Genomic DNA, 16,887 nt, shown 5'->3' with positions numbered 1-16,887 from the left:
GATCTAGATTACATTTATAGAGCTTCCAATTTGGGTAATTTTTTTGCTTGACTATACATATCACAATAGGTTTTGTTTTTCTTGTTTTTTCAATGGGAACATGGGAGTGGGAAGGAGTAAATATGGACATGAAAATAAACTAAAATTTGAAATATATATATATATATATATATATATCATGAAAGCACAGAACTAGGAACAAAGGACACAAGTTTTAGGAAAGTGGAATTTAGGAAAAACTTATTAACAATTACAGCCTTTCAAATGTTGAATGGAATGCTTTGGGAGGTAGTGAGTTACATGTCTTCAAGAAGAATCTAGATGACTACTTGCTGGGAATGTTGCACTTTGGATTCTTAGCTGAGTTTCTGTTATATCACTTCTAAGGTACCTTCCAATGCCGAGATTCTCTGATTTGTGTACATGAAACCATTGTTAACTTAGAAAATATTCCTCAGCCAAATCACAATATATAAATAACTTTGCTCAGGATGTACCAAAGGTTCTGTTGTGCTAAATCAGATCAGAGCTAAATTATCAGCTAACTTCACTCAGCAGCTTTTCCAAAGTTTTTCATTTTTTTTGAAATCTATCATAAATTCCCTTCTCCCCCTTCTCCACTCACTCCTAATCTCAGGATCCTGTCTTGTTTTATTAAAAAAAAAAACTGAAGTCTTTTCAGGTGAGTTCACTATTCTCCCATTCTGTCCATCTCAAAACCTCTCGACATATATATATATATATTTATATATATATATATTTATATATGTGTATATATCATGCCAAACTCTTTCCCCCTTTTCCCCAGGCTCGATGATGTGTTTTTTTTTCCTTTGTCAGGGCTAATTCTTGTCCAGCAGATTACCCCCTCCACCATCATCCCCTTTCCCAATCTTCAATCTCTCCTATTTACTGTATTCAAACATGCCCAGGTCTTCCTCATCTTTAAAATCATATTTTTAAGGGAATTTAGGAGTTCCTACAATCTTCTCAAACTATTATCCTATGCTATCCTTTTCCTCAACAAAACTAAAAAAGTTATCTTTTTGCTCAGTGCCACAATTTTTTATCCAAGAGGTATTTCTATCTTTGTAATTTGGCTTCCAAGATAATTATTTGAAACTCCTCTCTCAGAAGTTACCAATAATCTCCAAATTGCCAAATCTGATTTCTTTTCCCATTCCTAATTCTTCTCAACCTATTAACTGCCTTTAACATTGTTGACCACATGGCAAAGAATTGGAAATTAAGTAAATGTCCTTCAATTGGGGAATGGCTTAACAAACTGTGGTATATGTCATGGAACACTATTGTTCTTATTAGAAACCAGGAGGGATGGGAATTCAGGGAAGCCTGGAAGGATCTGCATGGACTGATGCTGAGCAAGATGAGCAGAACCAGAAAAACACTGTACACTCTAACAGCAACATGGGGGTGATATCAACTTTAATGGACTTGCTCATTCCATCAGTGCATCAATCAGGGACAATTTGGGGTTATCTGCGATGCAGAATACCATTTGTATCCAGAGAAAGAATTGTGGAGTTTGAACAAAGATCAAAGACTATTACCTTTAATTTAGAAAAAAAAACACGTTATCTTACTATGTAATTTTGCTATCTCTTATACTTTATTTTTTTTCCTTAAGGATATAATTTCTCTCTTATCACATTCAACTTAGATCAATGTATACCACTGAAACATTGTAAAGACTAACAGGCTGCCTTCTGGGAGGGGGAGGGAAGGGAAGGAAAATTAGGGGAAAAATTGTAAAATTCAAAATAAATAAAATCTTAAAGGAAAAAAGATTAAAAAAATATTGTTGACCATAATCTCCTCTTGATTATTCTCTACTTTCTGGGCTTTCAAGATACTCCTTCTACTTTCATGGTTCTCCTGTTACTTGCCTTTTCCCTTTTTAGTTTCTTATGCTAATTCATCATCTGTATTATACCTCCTGTAGTTGGGTATAGCTCAAGTTCTCATAATACCCTTACTCTTACCTGTTACCTAATCTTGTCAGTTCTACCCTAACAATATTTCTCATAAATGTCCTCTTTTCCCTAATTCATATAATTGCCACCTTAGACTTCCAACACTTCTTGCCTACATAATTTCAACAGCTTCCTAATTGGTATCACTTCCTTTATTCTCTTCCCATTCCAATTCACTATCTGCAATGCTGCCAAGGGTATTTTTCTTAAGCACATATCTGACCATCTCATTCAGCTCCAGGGGGTCCCTACTACCTTTAGGATAAACTACAAACTCTTTTTTAGCTTTTAAATCCTTCACAATTTGGCTTTAATATATTTTTCCAGTCTCAGTACAGTCTTCTTTTTACTGGACTCTAAGATCCAACCTCTCTTCCCTCACAAATGATAACCCATCTCTTGTTTCCAGGATGACTTCATATCTCAAGTCCTGGATTTCTGGAATGTGTTGCCTTCTTACTTCTACCTCAACGAATTTCAATACTTTCCTCTTTCAAGGCTCATATGAAACTTTTTCAATTCCTCAAAACAATTAATGTTATCCTTTCTAAACTATCCTGTAGTCAAAAATTTTATTAATTCTCTTTATACTTATTGTGCAAATACTTAGATATGTCCTTGTGTTCTCCTTGCACATATGGAATTTAAGCACCTTGCAGAGTCCCTAGTATATAACACTGTTCCTAACACATTCTGTGTATTTACTAAGTATCTGCTAGATGAGTGATTGAAAGTATCCCACTTTTCCTGTCCTGGTGTTTGTAAACCATATGTTATTCCTTCCTGTCAGTTCATCAGCAGCTTTCTGATAAGAATCCATTCTATTTAATCACCTATCTTCATTACTTCATTAGGAATTATTTTTTGCATCAAATATTTCTAAAGCTCAGGATATATAAGGAATTAAACCATAACATAAGAGTATGAGGGAACTCACTGGGTAGGGAAGAGTAATATATTTGGAAACCAAGAGAATATAAAAAGAAAAGTCATTAACACAAAACATTTCTTAAAAAAGAATTATACTCCTCTAATTTAAAAGAAATGGGTTTCATGAGGTTCTACCTCTTTTTTAAATTCAAGATTATATGTAATATTAATTGGTAGTATTATAATTATTAATATTAATATTATTGGTTGTTGTCCTCTGAATACTTGAGTGAATCTGTATCTTTTTGAAATATGGTGCCCTCAATTGACAATAACATTCTAGATATGATATTACTGTATTAGTAGGACTATCACCTTCCTAATTCTGGACACCTAGAAATCTAAGATTGCTTAATCTTCTTGGTTATGGTATCACACTGTTGACTCATAGCAAGCTTTTAGTAAACAAAACCCTTAGAAACAAAGAGTATGGTTAATGTATTATATAGAATGAATGAGAGAGGAAGAAGGTAACTGAGTAATTGGAAAAGTGTCTTAAAAAAGAAAGATCAATTTTTTATTTTTAAATCAAGAATAAGTCACAGAATTGTTGTTAAAATCTCCATCGAGATTATCTTGTCCAATCTTTATTTTATAGATGAAGAAACTGATGTCAAGAGTAAAGTGTCATACAGGCAAATTAATATCAAAATCAGGACTGGGGTTTGGGTTTTCTGAACTAATTCAAGTGGCTTTTCCCTCCAAAGAGCAAATATTAAAAGTTTTTAAAAAAGAAGATCATAACCAAGACAAATAACTTAGTGAAGGGAATTTTTAAAAAGAAATTTATCATTATTTCCCAATAATTTTGCTCAATAAATACTACCTTCTTAAGAAATTTAATAGAAGACTTGACAGAATTGATATACCAAAAAGAAAAAAGGTATTTGCCAAGATGAGTTGAGAAAGAAAACTAAGATAAGAAGGAGAGGACAAGAAAACAAAATGAAGAAAGGAAGACAATATAGGATATATCTTAGTTCTGAGAAGTCCTCCTTTGCAGTTATCAACACAGCTGATAGAATTCTTACAGGGCTGAATGACTCAAATAAGATTTCCTATCTAATATGAAAATCAGTAAAGATTTTGGTGGGATTATCCTTTAGATTTAATGGAAGAGGAAAGGCTCAAGATTCATAATTTTAGATAATACAAAGGAGAGACTTAGTTAAGGAAGATCTAATATTCAGGGGTTTAAAATTGCTTTATTTTTCTATAGCTTCAACTTTGATGGTTTCATTATTCAGGATAAAAAATGACAAATCACCTTTCTTACCTATATTTGGACAGAATTACTAAAAACAAAGCTACAACCATTTCATACAATCACAAAATCTAAGAATTGTCTAAGAAGCCAATCTAGTTGGTTATTAATAAGAATATTCTGTTACATCATACCCAACAAGTGGTCATCCTGTCTCTCTAGTAAGGGAAAAACCACTATCATTCCACTTTTGAAGAGCTCTGTTAGAAATTTTTTCCTAGAATCAAGCCCAAATCTTTCTTTCTTTCTAACTTCCACCCATTATTAGTCCTACATCTGTCCTCTAGTACCAAGTAGAATAAATCTAATCTTTTTTCTTGTGAAGGCACTTCAAGTGACAATTTCTCTCAAACTCCTTAATTTTCTCTTTTCCAGGCTAAATGTCTCATGTTTCTTGATATATTCTTGGTATCTCATGATCTTCACATGGCATAATTTTATTTTTTCAACAGAAAGATAGCAAATGAGTCCTTTATTCTAAACCTGGACCATATTCACCATCCAGCTCAATTTTTCAAATCATTTAATAATTTGCATTTTCCTTGAAAAATCCTCTACCAGTTAAAATGTAAATGATCCAATTATAATAATTTCCATGAAAGGCTCCTTTGTCAATGTTAAGAGAAAGAATTACTTAATAAAGTTTCAAAACAACTCAAGAAAAAAAAAAACTTTGGATATTTGTGCAAAGCAATTCTGCTGCTGTTAGGTGGTGTCAGAGTCAGGAAGGGCCAGAGTCAGGGAGACTCATGTTTCTAACTCCAAATCTTAACTCAAATACTTAATAGCTGTGTCTGATCCTGGGCAAGTCATTTAACCCTATTTTACTGTTTCCTCATCTGGAAAATGAATTTGGGGAAAAAAATGGTAAAACAGTCCATTTATCTTTGCTAAGACCCAAATGGAGTAATGAAGAACTGGGCAAGATTGAAATGACAGAACTTGTTCTGAGACTCACTAGCTGTGAGACCCTGAACAAATCAATTAACTTCTATCTGTCCCAATTTCCTCACCTGTAAAATGAGAATATTGACAGCATCTAGCTCCCAGAGTTACTGTTAATTACTAATATAGTATGTATATACACACACATACACATACATGTATATATATAAATGTGAGATAAATAAAACTTTGCAAACCTAAAAACTCTATAAATGTTAGCATTTATTTTCACTGAAATAAATTTATAATTAAAGAATCTTAATTGCCAACTTTGTATTCTCTCTCACTATAATTCAATCTTAAAATCAGGGTGATAAACAATTCAGAACTAAAGAGTGCAAAAAATATTCATCAGTAACCCTATGTCTCCGAATTATTATTATATATTACTGAGATTAAAAGCAAGTACCACCAATAAATTCTTCCTACTTTCTTTTAGGAAGAGAGGTTTTAAAAAGGAGTTAACACAAACAGAAATAGAAAAGAATGAGTGAAACAATTAGCATCAAATTGGTGTCAAGTCAATCCTGATGACAAAGAAAAAGTAAATATTTTAATAACTTTGATTTAATAAGAACAATATTAGTATCAGTAGTATCAACCATTTTTTTAGAATATAAAATGCCCCTATTACATCCAAGTACTTTTCACATCACTCACAAATGGAGAGGAATAGTTCTTTTCCAATTTTCATGTTACAATAAAACAAACTCTAAGACAAACCTTATCAACTATTTGAAGTTACGCTGGTATAAAATGACAAATATGATTAAAAACCTTTTTTCTACTTTTAGAAAAACATGAATTTGCTATGAAACAAAATATTAAATTATCAAAGCAATCAAAAATGAAACTAAGCATTCCAGAAAATTCTACATGGCAAACAATATATGGGGGCGGCTAGGTGGTGCAGTGGATGGAGCATTGGCCCTGGAGTCAGGAGTACCTGAGTTCAAATCCGGTCTTAGACACTTAATAATTACCTAGCTGTGTGGCCTTGGGCAAGTCCCATTGCCTTGCAAAAAAAAACCAAACCAAAACAAAACACCTAAAAAAAAAAACCATATACACACACAATATATGATTCTCTAAGCTGAAAACTGAAAGGAAAAGTTAATAAACTAAACTGAAAATGAAACCATACATAGGGATTTTTGTGGAGGGTCAGATGTATAGGGCATTGGTCAAGGAGTAAAGAGTATGGATTATTCTGTGAGAATCTATTTCTCATTCATTGCTTCTATGACATTTTTTGCTTCCCTAAAATGCCGATTTTTAGAAGTTCTTTTGAAAGCATCAAATCATAGGGTTATTTTCTAACCTTAGGATATTTGTTTCTTCTTTGTCCTTTAAAGTTAAAAAATAAAGCTTTAATCACTAATAAAAAAAAGATTTACTTTTGTATAATAGTTGAAGAAAAATTTTCTTATAAAAAGGGAATATATTCACTTCTCACTGAAGAGAAGTGCCTTTGAAAAATTTGAAGATTTTTAATTAAATAATAAAAGGGTTCTAATAGTTTCTGTTAAAAAAACCAAATTAAGAAAAAAAAGATATATGAATAGTCTTGGGAATAAAAATGTTTTCAATTACTAGAAAAGAATAAGTTTTTCTTCTACATTATAAAACACTGGGATACAAAAAGTAGCACATATTCTCTCACATATTTAAGGTCTGCAAAAAATGCTTTAGTGAAATGAATATTCAAATTTATAATCCTTTTCTGATATATCTAAATGAATGAATGAACAAGTGAATGAATGAAAAAGCATTTATTAAGCATCTTTTGTTAGGTTCTAAGATACAAATTGAGAAATGTGACAATTTCTGCCCTTAAGGAGCTTACATTCTAAAAGAGGGAGCCAACACATAAAGTAATGATGGCCAGGGAAGAGAGTTTTTGTTTGAGAATGGTGAATAGGGCATAGGGCAGTTTGTCTTCCCTTTCCAGAAACAATGGTAGTATTAATTTGATTACAATTCTCCAAGCCAGGGGAATGGAGAAGGTTATACAAGTGACAACAGAACAAGATAGCAAGATATCCCAAGATGCTCAGAGAAGATGGATGTGAAACATGGTCTGGGACCAGACAGATATAGTTGTTTGAATGAGTTGGTATTCCACTGGCCAAACAAGCTCGGACCAAGAGTGGAGTTCCAAAGATGAGTAGATTAACTCACCCAGGGAAGGAGTCATGGTCTCTGGTCCGGAAAATGATGCTGTTCCAGATGGGGAGGGAAGGGCAGCAGCAGGGCAGATGACAAGATGTTCCAAGATTTCCAGGGTGGATGGATATGAAGTAAAAATGCTACCTGCTGTGAGCTGGGCAGAAAAAAAGGACTAAGGGTATTAAAATGAGATCTCTTAAAAATAATAAAAGCATTCAATGTATGAACTAAAAAAGTGGGCTTGAAAAGAACCAAGAGCATAACATCATTTGTAACTGGGTGTAGTCTCTTAGTCACAGGAGAGTTTAAACTTCTCAGAAATCCTGGTGCCAGTTAAACTATCTGACCAAGAAGGAGGCATCAGCACTTTCAGTCCATATGTGATTTGGAAAACTTGCAATGTGATCAGATTACTGACACAGTATAAGTGACATGGGAATTTTCCCATTTGTCTTTCATAAATGAAGTGAGAATAATTCTCTCTTCCTTAATTTAATTTTTATAATAATTACCTTAGCAGAGACTGCAACTTGAAAAAAAAAGTGTCTGGTCATGGACTTTTCCTATAGTGTTAACTGGATTATTAACATGTTACTGGGTTTCTGAGGATAGCTTCCATCAATATTTTTTTGTTCCTCCAAAAAGGCAACTAAAATAGTGTCATTCAACTTAACTAAAAATATTATTCCTCAGGCATCAGAATTATTTTCTTTTGTATTTAAAAAAAATTACAAACCAAGAAATTTGGTGCTCATTTAAAAAAAAAAAGCAAAAGAAAGACAAGCTTTATCTAATTGTATCTAAAACCCTAAATCACGCAACTATGCCTACTGGGTCCACTATTACTTAATCTCAACTTGGCTTGCCCTGCTAGCAATCTTTATACTCTTCCTAAGTGACTCCTTAACACTTCACACAGTTTGTGTCCAAAATCTCTTCTCTCCTCAAGCCTCCTAGGCTAATATTCCCAACTCCTTACAGAAGATCTCATCTCACAATTTCCCAAAAAAATAGTTTATTAGTCTTGAGTTCCTTCTTCTTCCTCACTTGAAAGAAAAAAAAAGAACCTTGTTCTTGGAATTCTTTACTTCAAATCCACTCAACATTATTCTTTAATATCTCCTTTGCTCTAATCTCTGATGAGACTTGCCAAAGTCTTGTTAAAATGCCTTAATGAAAAAATGAGGAAAACTATGTTTAGAGGCAAAAGAGCTCTTAACAGCTCCCATGTCCATTCACATGGCAAATTACAAGCTCCATAACCAAACAGGGTGTGAGTTAATGGTTAACAATTTGGTTGAAAAGACTGTAGTATGATGTAGGAGATGGAGAACTGGCCTTGAAGGCAAAATGATCTGAATTCAAGTTCTGCCTCTACTGGCTTTGTAGCCTTTGGCAAGTGATTTTAAGGAAGGTACATTAATAGAGAGAGTTTTCTCCCATATCAGTGACTTCACAGGGCCAGATTCTATCCTTCATTAAGGTCAGGAAAAGCCAATAAACATAATATACTGAGTTCCTACTAACATTTGGGCTAAATCCAAAACCTATGAATTAAAGTTCGTGTCAATGATAGTCTGAGCTGCCTAGCTGAACTTTTAAGTCTCTCATAAACAAGTACAAATATTTAATGCCTAGAGAAAAATACAATGAGTAAAAAGGATAACTCTGGTTTAGAATTAATTCATTTGAACTTCTTTGATTGTTTTTGATCAGTCCTCTGATTTCATCCATAGACTAATCATGAGAAACTACCTCTTCTACAAAAGATCAGCACATTTTACAACTTGCATTCTTAAGGCTAACCCCTCCACTCATTCAAGTGATCCCACTCCATCTCATCTCTTCCAACAGAGTACCCCTTCTGTCATTTCCACTTTCATTTTTTTCTCTCCCTTTTTACTGGTTCATTTCCTACTGCCTTCAAACATGCCCATGTCTCTCCCATTCTGAAAAAAAAAATGTTTCACTTGATCCTTACATCCCTGATAACTACTGTCCCAAATCTTTTCTGTCCTTTGTGGTTAAATTCCTCAAAAAGGTCATTTACAATAGGTGTCTTTATTCCTCTCCTCTTCTTTATCCCTTAAAATCTGGTTTCTGAATTTATTGTTCCATTGAAACTCCTCTCTCCAAAGTTACTTATGATTTCTTATGTGCCAAATGCAAGGGCCATTTTTCAATTATCATTCTTCTGGACTTCTCTGCAGCCTTTGACATTACTGATCATTTTTCTTTCTTGACATTCTCTTCTTTCCAGGTTTTTAGGACATCAGTCTCTTCTGGTTCTTGTGCTATCCAACTGCTTCTTCTCTGTCTCCTTTGCTGAATCCTCATCCAAATCACACCTTCTAACTGCAGGTGTCTCTGAGGATTCCATCCTAGGCCTCTCTTCTCTTCTCCTTCTAATAATACTACGTCACATGATGATTTCATCAACTCCATGAATTAACATCTCTATGATGATGCTCAAATTTGTTTATGCTTCCAAAAATTGACTCCAATGTGGTATCTGCAACGGCCTTTCAGATTGTTTTTTTTTTTTATTGGAAAAAGGAAAACAAATGCTTTTTAATTGAAAAATAATTAAAATGAAATTTTTTAAAAAAACAATAGAGGGAGAAGCAAGACTACTCTCATGTTTCATTTCCATAAAATCAGAAAAACTAGTTAAAAAGAATCATCCAATAAGGAGAAATTTCCTTCCCTGTAACTTCCATCCTTTGGTACTTAAGTTCTTACAATTCAATGGTCAAAGGTTATGATCAAGTAGTTCTAAAAAGGACATTCAAGCTACTAACAACCATAAAGAAAAGTGTTTCAAATCATTAACAGGACAAATACAAACTAAAATAACCCTGAAGTTCCACCTCACACTCATTGGAGATGCAAATATAATAAAAAATGAGAAACGGCAACTCAAGAGGATTTTTCATAGGCACATAAATGTACCATTAGTTGAAATGTGAAATAATTCAACCATTCCAGAAAGCAACTCTACCAAAAATCCACTTAACTATATATACTTACTCTTTAACCCAATAATACCACTAATAGACAAATATCTCCAAGACAAGCAAAAAGTATCTATTTTTATTTTATCAAAGAACTGCAAACAAAATGGGTACCTATTAACTTGGGAATAGTTGAACAAATTATACTATACTCGGTGTAGTGAGTGAATGGTATGCCAGACATGGGAGTCAGGAAGACCTAAGTTCAAATCTTGTCTTAGACACTTAACAATATAACTAGATAAATCATTTTACCTCTTTTAGCTTGCATTTCCTTATCTATATAATGGGGATAATAGAAGTTCCTATTTCATATGATTTGTCTTAGATACTTAACAATATAACTAGTAAATGATTTCACCTCTTTTAGCTTGTGTTTCCTTATCTATATAATGGGGATAACAGAAGTTCCTATTTCATATGGATGCTAAGGTCAAGTCAGTGATCTAGCACTGCATATTGCAAGATGCTACATAAATGTTAGCCTTGTGACTATTTTGCAATAAGACATGATTCACTGCTTCAGAGGAACCTGTGAAGACTTATATGAACTGATAAGGAGAAAAGTGAGCAGAACCAAGAGAACAATTTATAAAATGACTATAATAATGTAGAAGAAAACAACTTTGAAAGAGGTAAAAACAATCCAAAGAACAATCACTTCTCCAGAGGACTGATGAGAGACCACACTCTGCCATCTCGTGGCAAGACATGCAGAATGAGATAAACATTTTCAGATTTGGTTGATGTTTTGGCCAATTTCCTTAATTATACTAATTTGTTAAAGGAGAGGTTTTTGGGATGGGACATAAAGTAGGTGGAAATAATAATAGTAGGGGAAAAAAGAAAAACAAAAAAAGCAACATTAATAAAAATACACAGAATGGGGGCAAGCTAGGTGGAGCAGTGAATAAAATACCAGCCCTTAAGTCAGGAATTCAAATCCAACCTCAGACACACAATAATTGCCTGGTTGCATGACCTTCGGCAAGTCACTTAACCCCATTGCCTAACGTTTTTTTTAAAAAGTTGACTATAAAAATACACAGAAGTAAGGAGGAAGTTCAAAAGTGGACACAGACAAACAGGATAGATTGAGTACTACCAATGCTAAATCCAATATATGCTTTGAAAAATGAGTTGTATATAAAGGACTCATGATTTCATGTACCATCCTTTTTTTTCTGCCTTTAATATGTAAAAATTCATACTTACTGATTATTTGTCAGGTTCACAATAAAAAAGATAAAAACAGAAGCAAAGTTTCAGACTCATGATTTTGCCTACTGGATATTTCTTCTAGTAATGGAATCAACTACTTTGTTCATTGATAACTTTGTGATTTTCCCAAAAGTAAACCAGTCAACTCTCTTCCTCTAGTAGAATTCTGAGTTCAATTCAACCACAAACTGCAACTGTTGAAGAGGTGGATAGCTGGACAGTCAAATATGTTTTCCTATATAGAAACTATATAGGATGGTCTGCCAATAAGCCACTAGGTTTCTCCTATGTATTTAGTTAGGTCAAACTACTCAGTGATTCTGGATCTTATTTTGAAAGGTTTGCAAATGTTCTAGGCTTGATGCAAATCAGCATAATCTTATTTGTAAATGGCAACATAAATGGAAACCACCATCTATGGGGAAATGCTCCTAGATTTGAACTCTGAAAGGGATCTTTTTTATGACAATGATAATACCTTTGGTAAGCAATTTTTTAAACCTTGATTGAGGCTTTGATATATTTAAGGGATATTACATAATTTTGACATACAAGAGGAACATTTTATTGGAGGCAAGTCATTAAGACAGCATTCTACTCTAAAATTTGACAGATAGTGATTATTTCTGTTCCCTCAAATTGCATTTTCTTGGCAATAATCAGATCCAAGATTTTTCCATACTTTTGGTATCTTTTTCTCCTTAAGATATAAGAGTTATCAATCCTATCACCTTCTAATTCTTAGTACCTTTAGCATAGATCTCCTGTTTCTACTTGGTCCAGTACAACTATTTTTCACATCTTTGTTTTCTTTAGCACTACTTCCAGCTAATCATGCAGTTCAACTAGACAAAGACTATAATGTTAGATTCCATATGTGATTGTTTCATCATCTTCAGTGGTCTACCTGCAACTAAAGATAAGCACTCTACTAGAGACCTGTCTCCAGGCTGATGTTATATGTCTGGCTATAGTTTAACTAGATCAAATTCTACCTTTCCAACTTGTCTAGAAAGATAAAGATAGACAACACACTACCTAAGTTTCTGGGAGAAAACCAAAAAAGGAATAATAAATGACAGATTTAACTACATTCATATATACAAAAAAGTATACATGTTCACATCCCTGAATATCAAATTGGGAGCCTGGACTTTAATCTGTAATTAGTGGGGAACGTGTAAAGTGATATTTTAATGAGAAAAGTTGAATAAATTATATCATCAATGCAATGGAATATCATTGCTTTGTAAGAAAAAACAAATATGAAGTATTGAGAAGACTGGGAAGATTTTGAATTTATGCAGAGCAAAGAAAGCAGAACTAGGGAAAATATACACAATTGCTACGGTTATGTAAATGAAAATAATAGTGAAAGTTAAACTCAGATAAATTGTAGCAAACAAGCTTGGTCCCAGAAAAAAAAGAAACATACTCTTGCTTCTCTTAGCAGAGAGGAACAGGGAATACAGAAGTGTTCATTAGTTGCTTTTGCTTAATAGCTTTTTTTCTTTGTTACAAGGAAGGGTTCAATGGAGGAGGTGAAACATATCAATTTAAAATGACAAGAGAAGACAAAGTGAAGTTATAGCTAAATGAATATATGCTTCATAAGTTCTCCTTGAAAAAGAAAAGGAAAGGGTCGGCTAGGTATTGCAGTGGAATACAGCACTGGCCCTGGAGTCAGGATGAGCCAAGTTCAAATCTGACCTCAGACACTTAATAATCACCTAGCTATATGACCTTAGTCAAGTCACTTAAAACCTATTGCCCTGCCAAAACCAAAAAAAAAAAAGGAAAAGGAAAGGAAGTAGCATATCCAAAGGCAGTAAGAAACATTTTAAAAGGGACATTTGATCATTTTGCACTATAATGCAATAAGCACTTATAAAAATACCATCTGAAAATCATTGCAGTTTATATAATAATATATCTCAGGTGGAGGATGAAGAGATAAAGATATTCTATGAAGAACTCAATAACAAAGACATTCAGATGATATTCTGATAATCAAATCAAGTAAGACACAAAACTGGGAGCTATATGCTTGCCAAGAGTGTTTGTTATGAATGTAACCAATATAAAGTCCAAAAAATAGAAGGAATTCCTTTAGATGGTGAAGTCTTTCAGATGCTCATGTTTGCAGCTGGCACTGTACATTGACAGTGACTGCATCAACCCTAGGACACTGCACAGATTTCCAAATTAAATTCACAATTATTCAAAAGTCAAGCCAATCTGCACAAGAAAAAACATGTAGATGAAGAATATCTGAAAAGCATTTGGATGGATAATCCATAGAGTTAGTCTGACAGCACACACATTTTAACAACTGCAGATGGACAATGAGTTCATCTCAGGAAGAAAGTAGCCTGGATTGCCTTTGATACTGTGCTTTTAATATTATTTTTTGCCTCAACTCCTCCCTGAAATAAAGATCCATCAATATTCTTCTGATGAATAACTGTGAGTCATGGAATATTACAATGAGCAGTAAAGAGGCAAAGGGGAGGAATGATTAGGCTGTAACATATTGTATAGGAGTAGCACTTCACTAGAAAAGATGGTCTGGTCTTGAGAAAGAAATCTGGGTGCTCTATTGTCCCTTGGACAATGTTAAGATACCAAGAGGAAGACCCAGCATACTGTGGACTCCCTGTAAAATATTTACTAGAGAACATGTACAAGAGTTTTGCAAGATATGAATAGGTTATCTGTACCATGAGGAATTCAACCACATGAGAAAACATTTTTCAGAGGAACAGACTAATTTTTGAGAAGCTGGACATACCTATAGACTGATTATTTTTAGGGAAACTGCTTAGTGGTTTGTGACTTTAGTGATGAACTTTGAACTTTCAATTTTTTTTATTAAAATCCATCATCTTAAATATTGTTACTTTCATAACATACTTGTAAAAAATTCTATCAAATATTTGCAAAAAGCATATTTTTGACAACAGAATAAACCTAAAAGAGAAGTGAACTTAAAAGGAAAAAGAGAAAGAATTTCACTCAGAACACATCACCTGCAAAATTACTAATAACATGTATTAAAAGGGCAACAGATGGGAAATAAGAGCTGGTTTCTAGCTCTGGTTCTGTCACTAACAAGCTGCATGACCTTAAGCAAAGACATTTTTCTGGGGCTCGCTTTCCTCAACTACTAAAATATCATGTGGTTCTAAATGATCTTTTAACTTTAAAATGCTATAATGCTAAGCTCTTTTTCTTTAAGATTAGAAAGCTACAAATGGCAACCAAAACGAGAAAGAACCACAGGAAATAGTATTTTATTTAATGAATCATATAAACGTGCAATAGCCAATAAGATGGCTCTTTCAAGATTGTTTAGAGAATAATTTCAATTATTCATAAAAACAGCCTTTCTGAATCTTTTCATGGACATTGATGATATGTCAAAAGCAATAATGCCTGGAAGATTATAATAATATTAAGATAAAAAACATTCACCAAAAAAGAAACTTCCACCCCTTATTGGAATTCTGCAAAAGATAAATTTAGTTTCACTATAAAAAATATACTCATTCATACAAAACTTCAGTAATGAAAGAACTTGTAGCTTTATTATCAAGCTTATGAAAGTTTAATCAAATTGCAGACAACAGTAAGGGACAACAAAACTCTGATCTAGCACAATGGTCAACGTTAATATGAAACTAATAAGTTAAACATTAGATCTAACCTTTCTTTTAACTTTGTAGGAATGCTTGTTTGGATATCCATTATATCAAATAATACATTCATTATATCAAATAATACATTCATTAATTAAAAATAAATAAATAACAGTGGCTTATGAGTCCCTGAGATCACATGTATTGAGTGTTAAGTGCCACATTTTAAAGGAAGGCATATAAGTGATAGAACACCTAAATAAAGGAAGGCAACCTGAATGATGAAAAGTCTCAAGGATGAGTTGAAGGAACTGTGACTATTTAGTCTGTAAAATGATAGATATATGAAGATAGGAAAACAATCATTAAGTATTGGAGGTGCTGTCAAGAAGTACAAGGATAAGGTTTGTTTTGGTTGGTCCCAATGAGTTAGAAATAGGAACAATGAGTAGAAATTGCAAATTGGTAAATTGTTGTTAGGAAACTTTTCAAGCGTTTAAAATTAAGTGTAATGAGTTTCCCAGAAGATGACAAGTCCTCCTTTATTAAAGATATTCAAGCAAAAACTGGATGACCACTTGTCACATATATATTATAGAGGGTATTTGTATTCAAGTATGGGTTATACATTAGATACCTAAAGTTCCTTCCAAATCCTGTGATTCATTTAAAGATGGTCAGGAACTTCTAACTACATATTTCTGAAATCAGTTAAGATAATGTCTTTCTAACTTTATCTTGAAGGATTCAGGGTACATGGCTGAACGATCAATCCTGTAAAGAACTGGAAATCTTAACTGATACCAGAATGAGAAATATCTATGTTAATTACATTAATCACAGCTTACAACTCTGAAAGCAAAGGACTTATGATTTTCTGAAATAGTCTAGTAAATATTATGTTTGCTGTTAAAATTATTATTATTATTCTTTTTAATGAGCAATCACTCTGTCCTTTCTACACCGCTTAGACTACTTTGAACAGCTGAATGTAATAAAGTGTTTATGGTGTAGTAAATGCTAGACATCCAGAGACATGAAATTAAATTCCAACTCAGACACTTGCTAGATGTTCCATCAGCGGCAAGTCAAACCTCTCTACGTCCCAGTTTCCTCTTCTATTAAACAGGGATCAGTTGTGAGAAAATTACTTTGTAAACTTTAAAGCTACATAAATATGAGAATATAGAAGAACCACAGCTCAAATTTGGTGGGTTCAACTAAGAAAAAGGCACAATTCAATACTCAGAGAGATCTATGATCTTAATACAGATATGGCCACTACTTCTAATGACACAATGCAAGGCACATGGTTTTCTGTGACTCTTGTTTGTATTCTCTGGCAAGTACTCCACAGGGTAGTCATTGAATGTTCTATGAGCTTCTCTGTAGATTTCTTGACATTGTACAGAAAACAATGGAGAAAATGGACTGTCCACTGGTTATCCTTCCATCTTGGAACATGACTGTCATACTCTTTTTTTCTGCTCATACATCTCCCTGATATTCCCTCATCCAATCTTCCTTTATGGGGTAGCTAGATGGTGCAATAAATAGAGGGGCCAGACCTGGACTCAGGAAGACATGAGTTCAAATCCAGTCTCAGACACATATTAGCTCTATGACCCTGGGCAAGCCACTCAACTCTATTTGGCTCAGTATCCTTATCTGTAAAATGAGCTGGAGAGGGAGAAGAAGCAAACCACTCTAGT

At 33.5% G+C, this 16,887-nt stretch overlaps 1 protein-coding gene across 2 annotated transcripts in view; it reads right to left on the bottom strand.

Moving 5' to 3' along the window:
- MOSMO (modulator of smoothened) overlaps positions 1-16,887 on the bottom strand; it is an 86,759-nt gene that overhangs the window by 48,489 nt on the left and 21,383 nt on the right. The window contains exon 2 of one of the 2 annotated variants that reach the window (XM_074200599.1): positions 7,315-7,456. The exons of the other annotated variant lie outside the window; for it this stretch is intronic. Within the exon in view, the coding sequence (XP_074056700.1) occupies positions 7,315-7,456 (142 nt within the window). The remainder of the gene's footprint in view (positions 1-7,314; positions 7,457-16,887) is intronic. 2 annotated transcript variants of the gene reach the window in all.

The sequence above is a fragment of the Macrotis lagotis genome, chromosome X (genome assembly GCF_037893015.1).
Source record: "Macrotis lagotis isolate mMagLag1 chromosome X, bilby.v1.9.chrom.fasta, whole genome shotgun sequence".
Classification (NCBI taxonomy): domain Eukaryota; kingdom Metazoa; phylum Chordata; class Mammalia; order Peramelemorphia; family Peramelidae; genus Macrotis; species Macrotis lagotis.
Note: the sequence above shows the minus strand (reverse complement) of the source record. Positions and strands in the feature narration are given on the sequence as shown.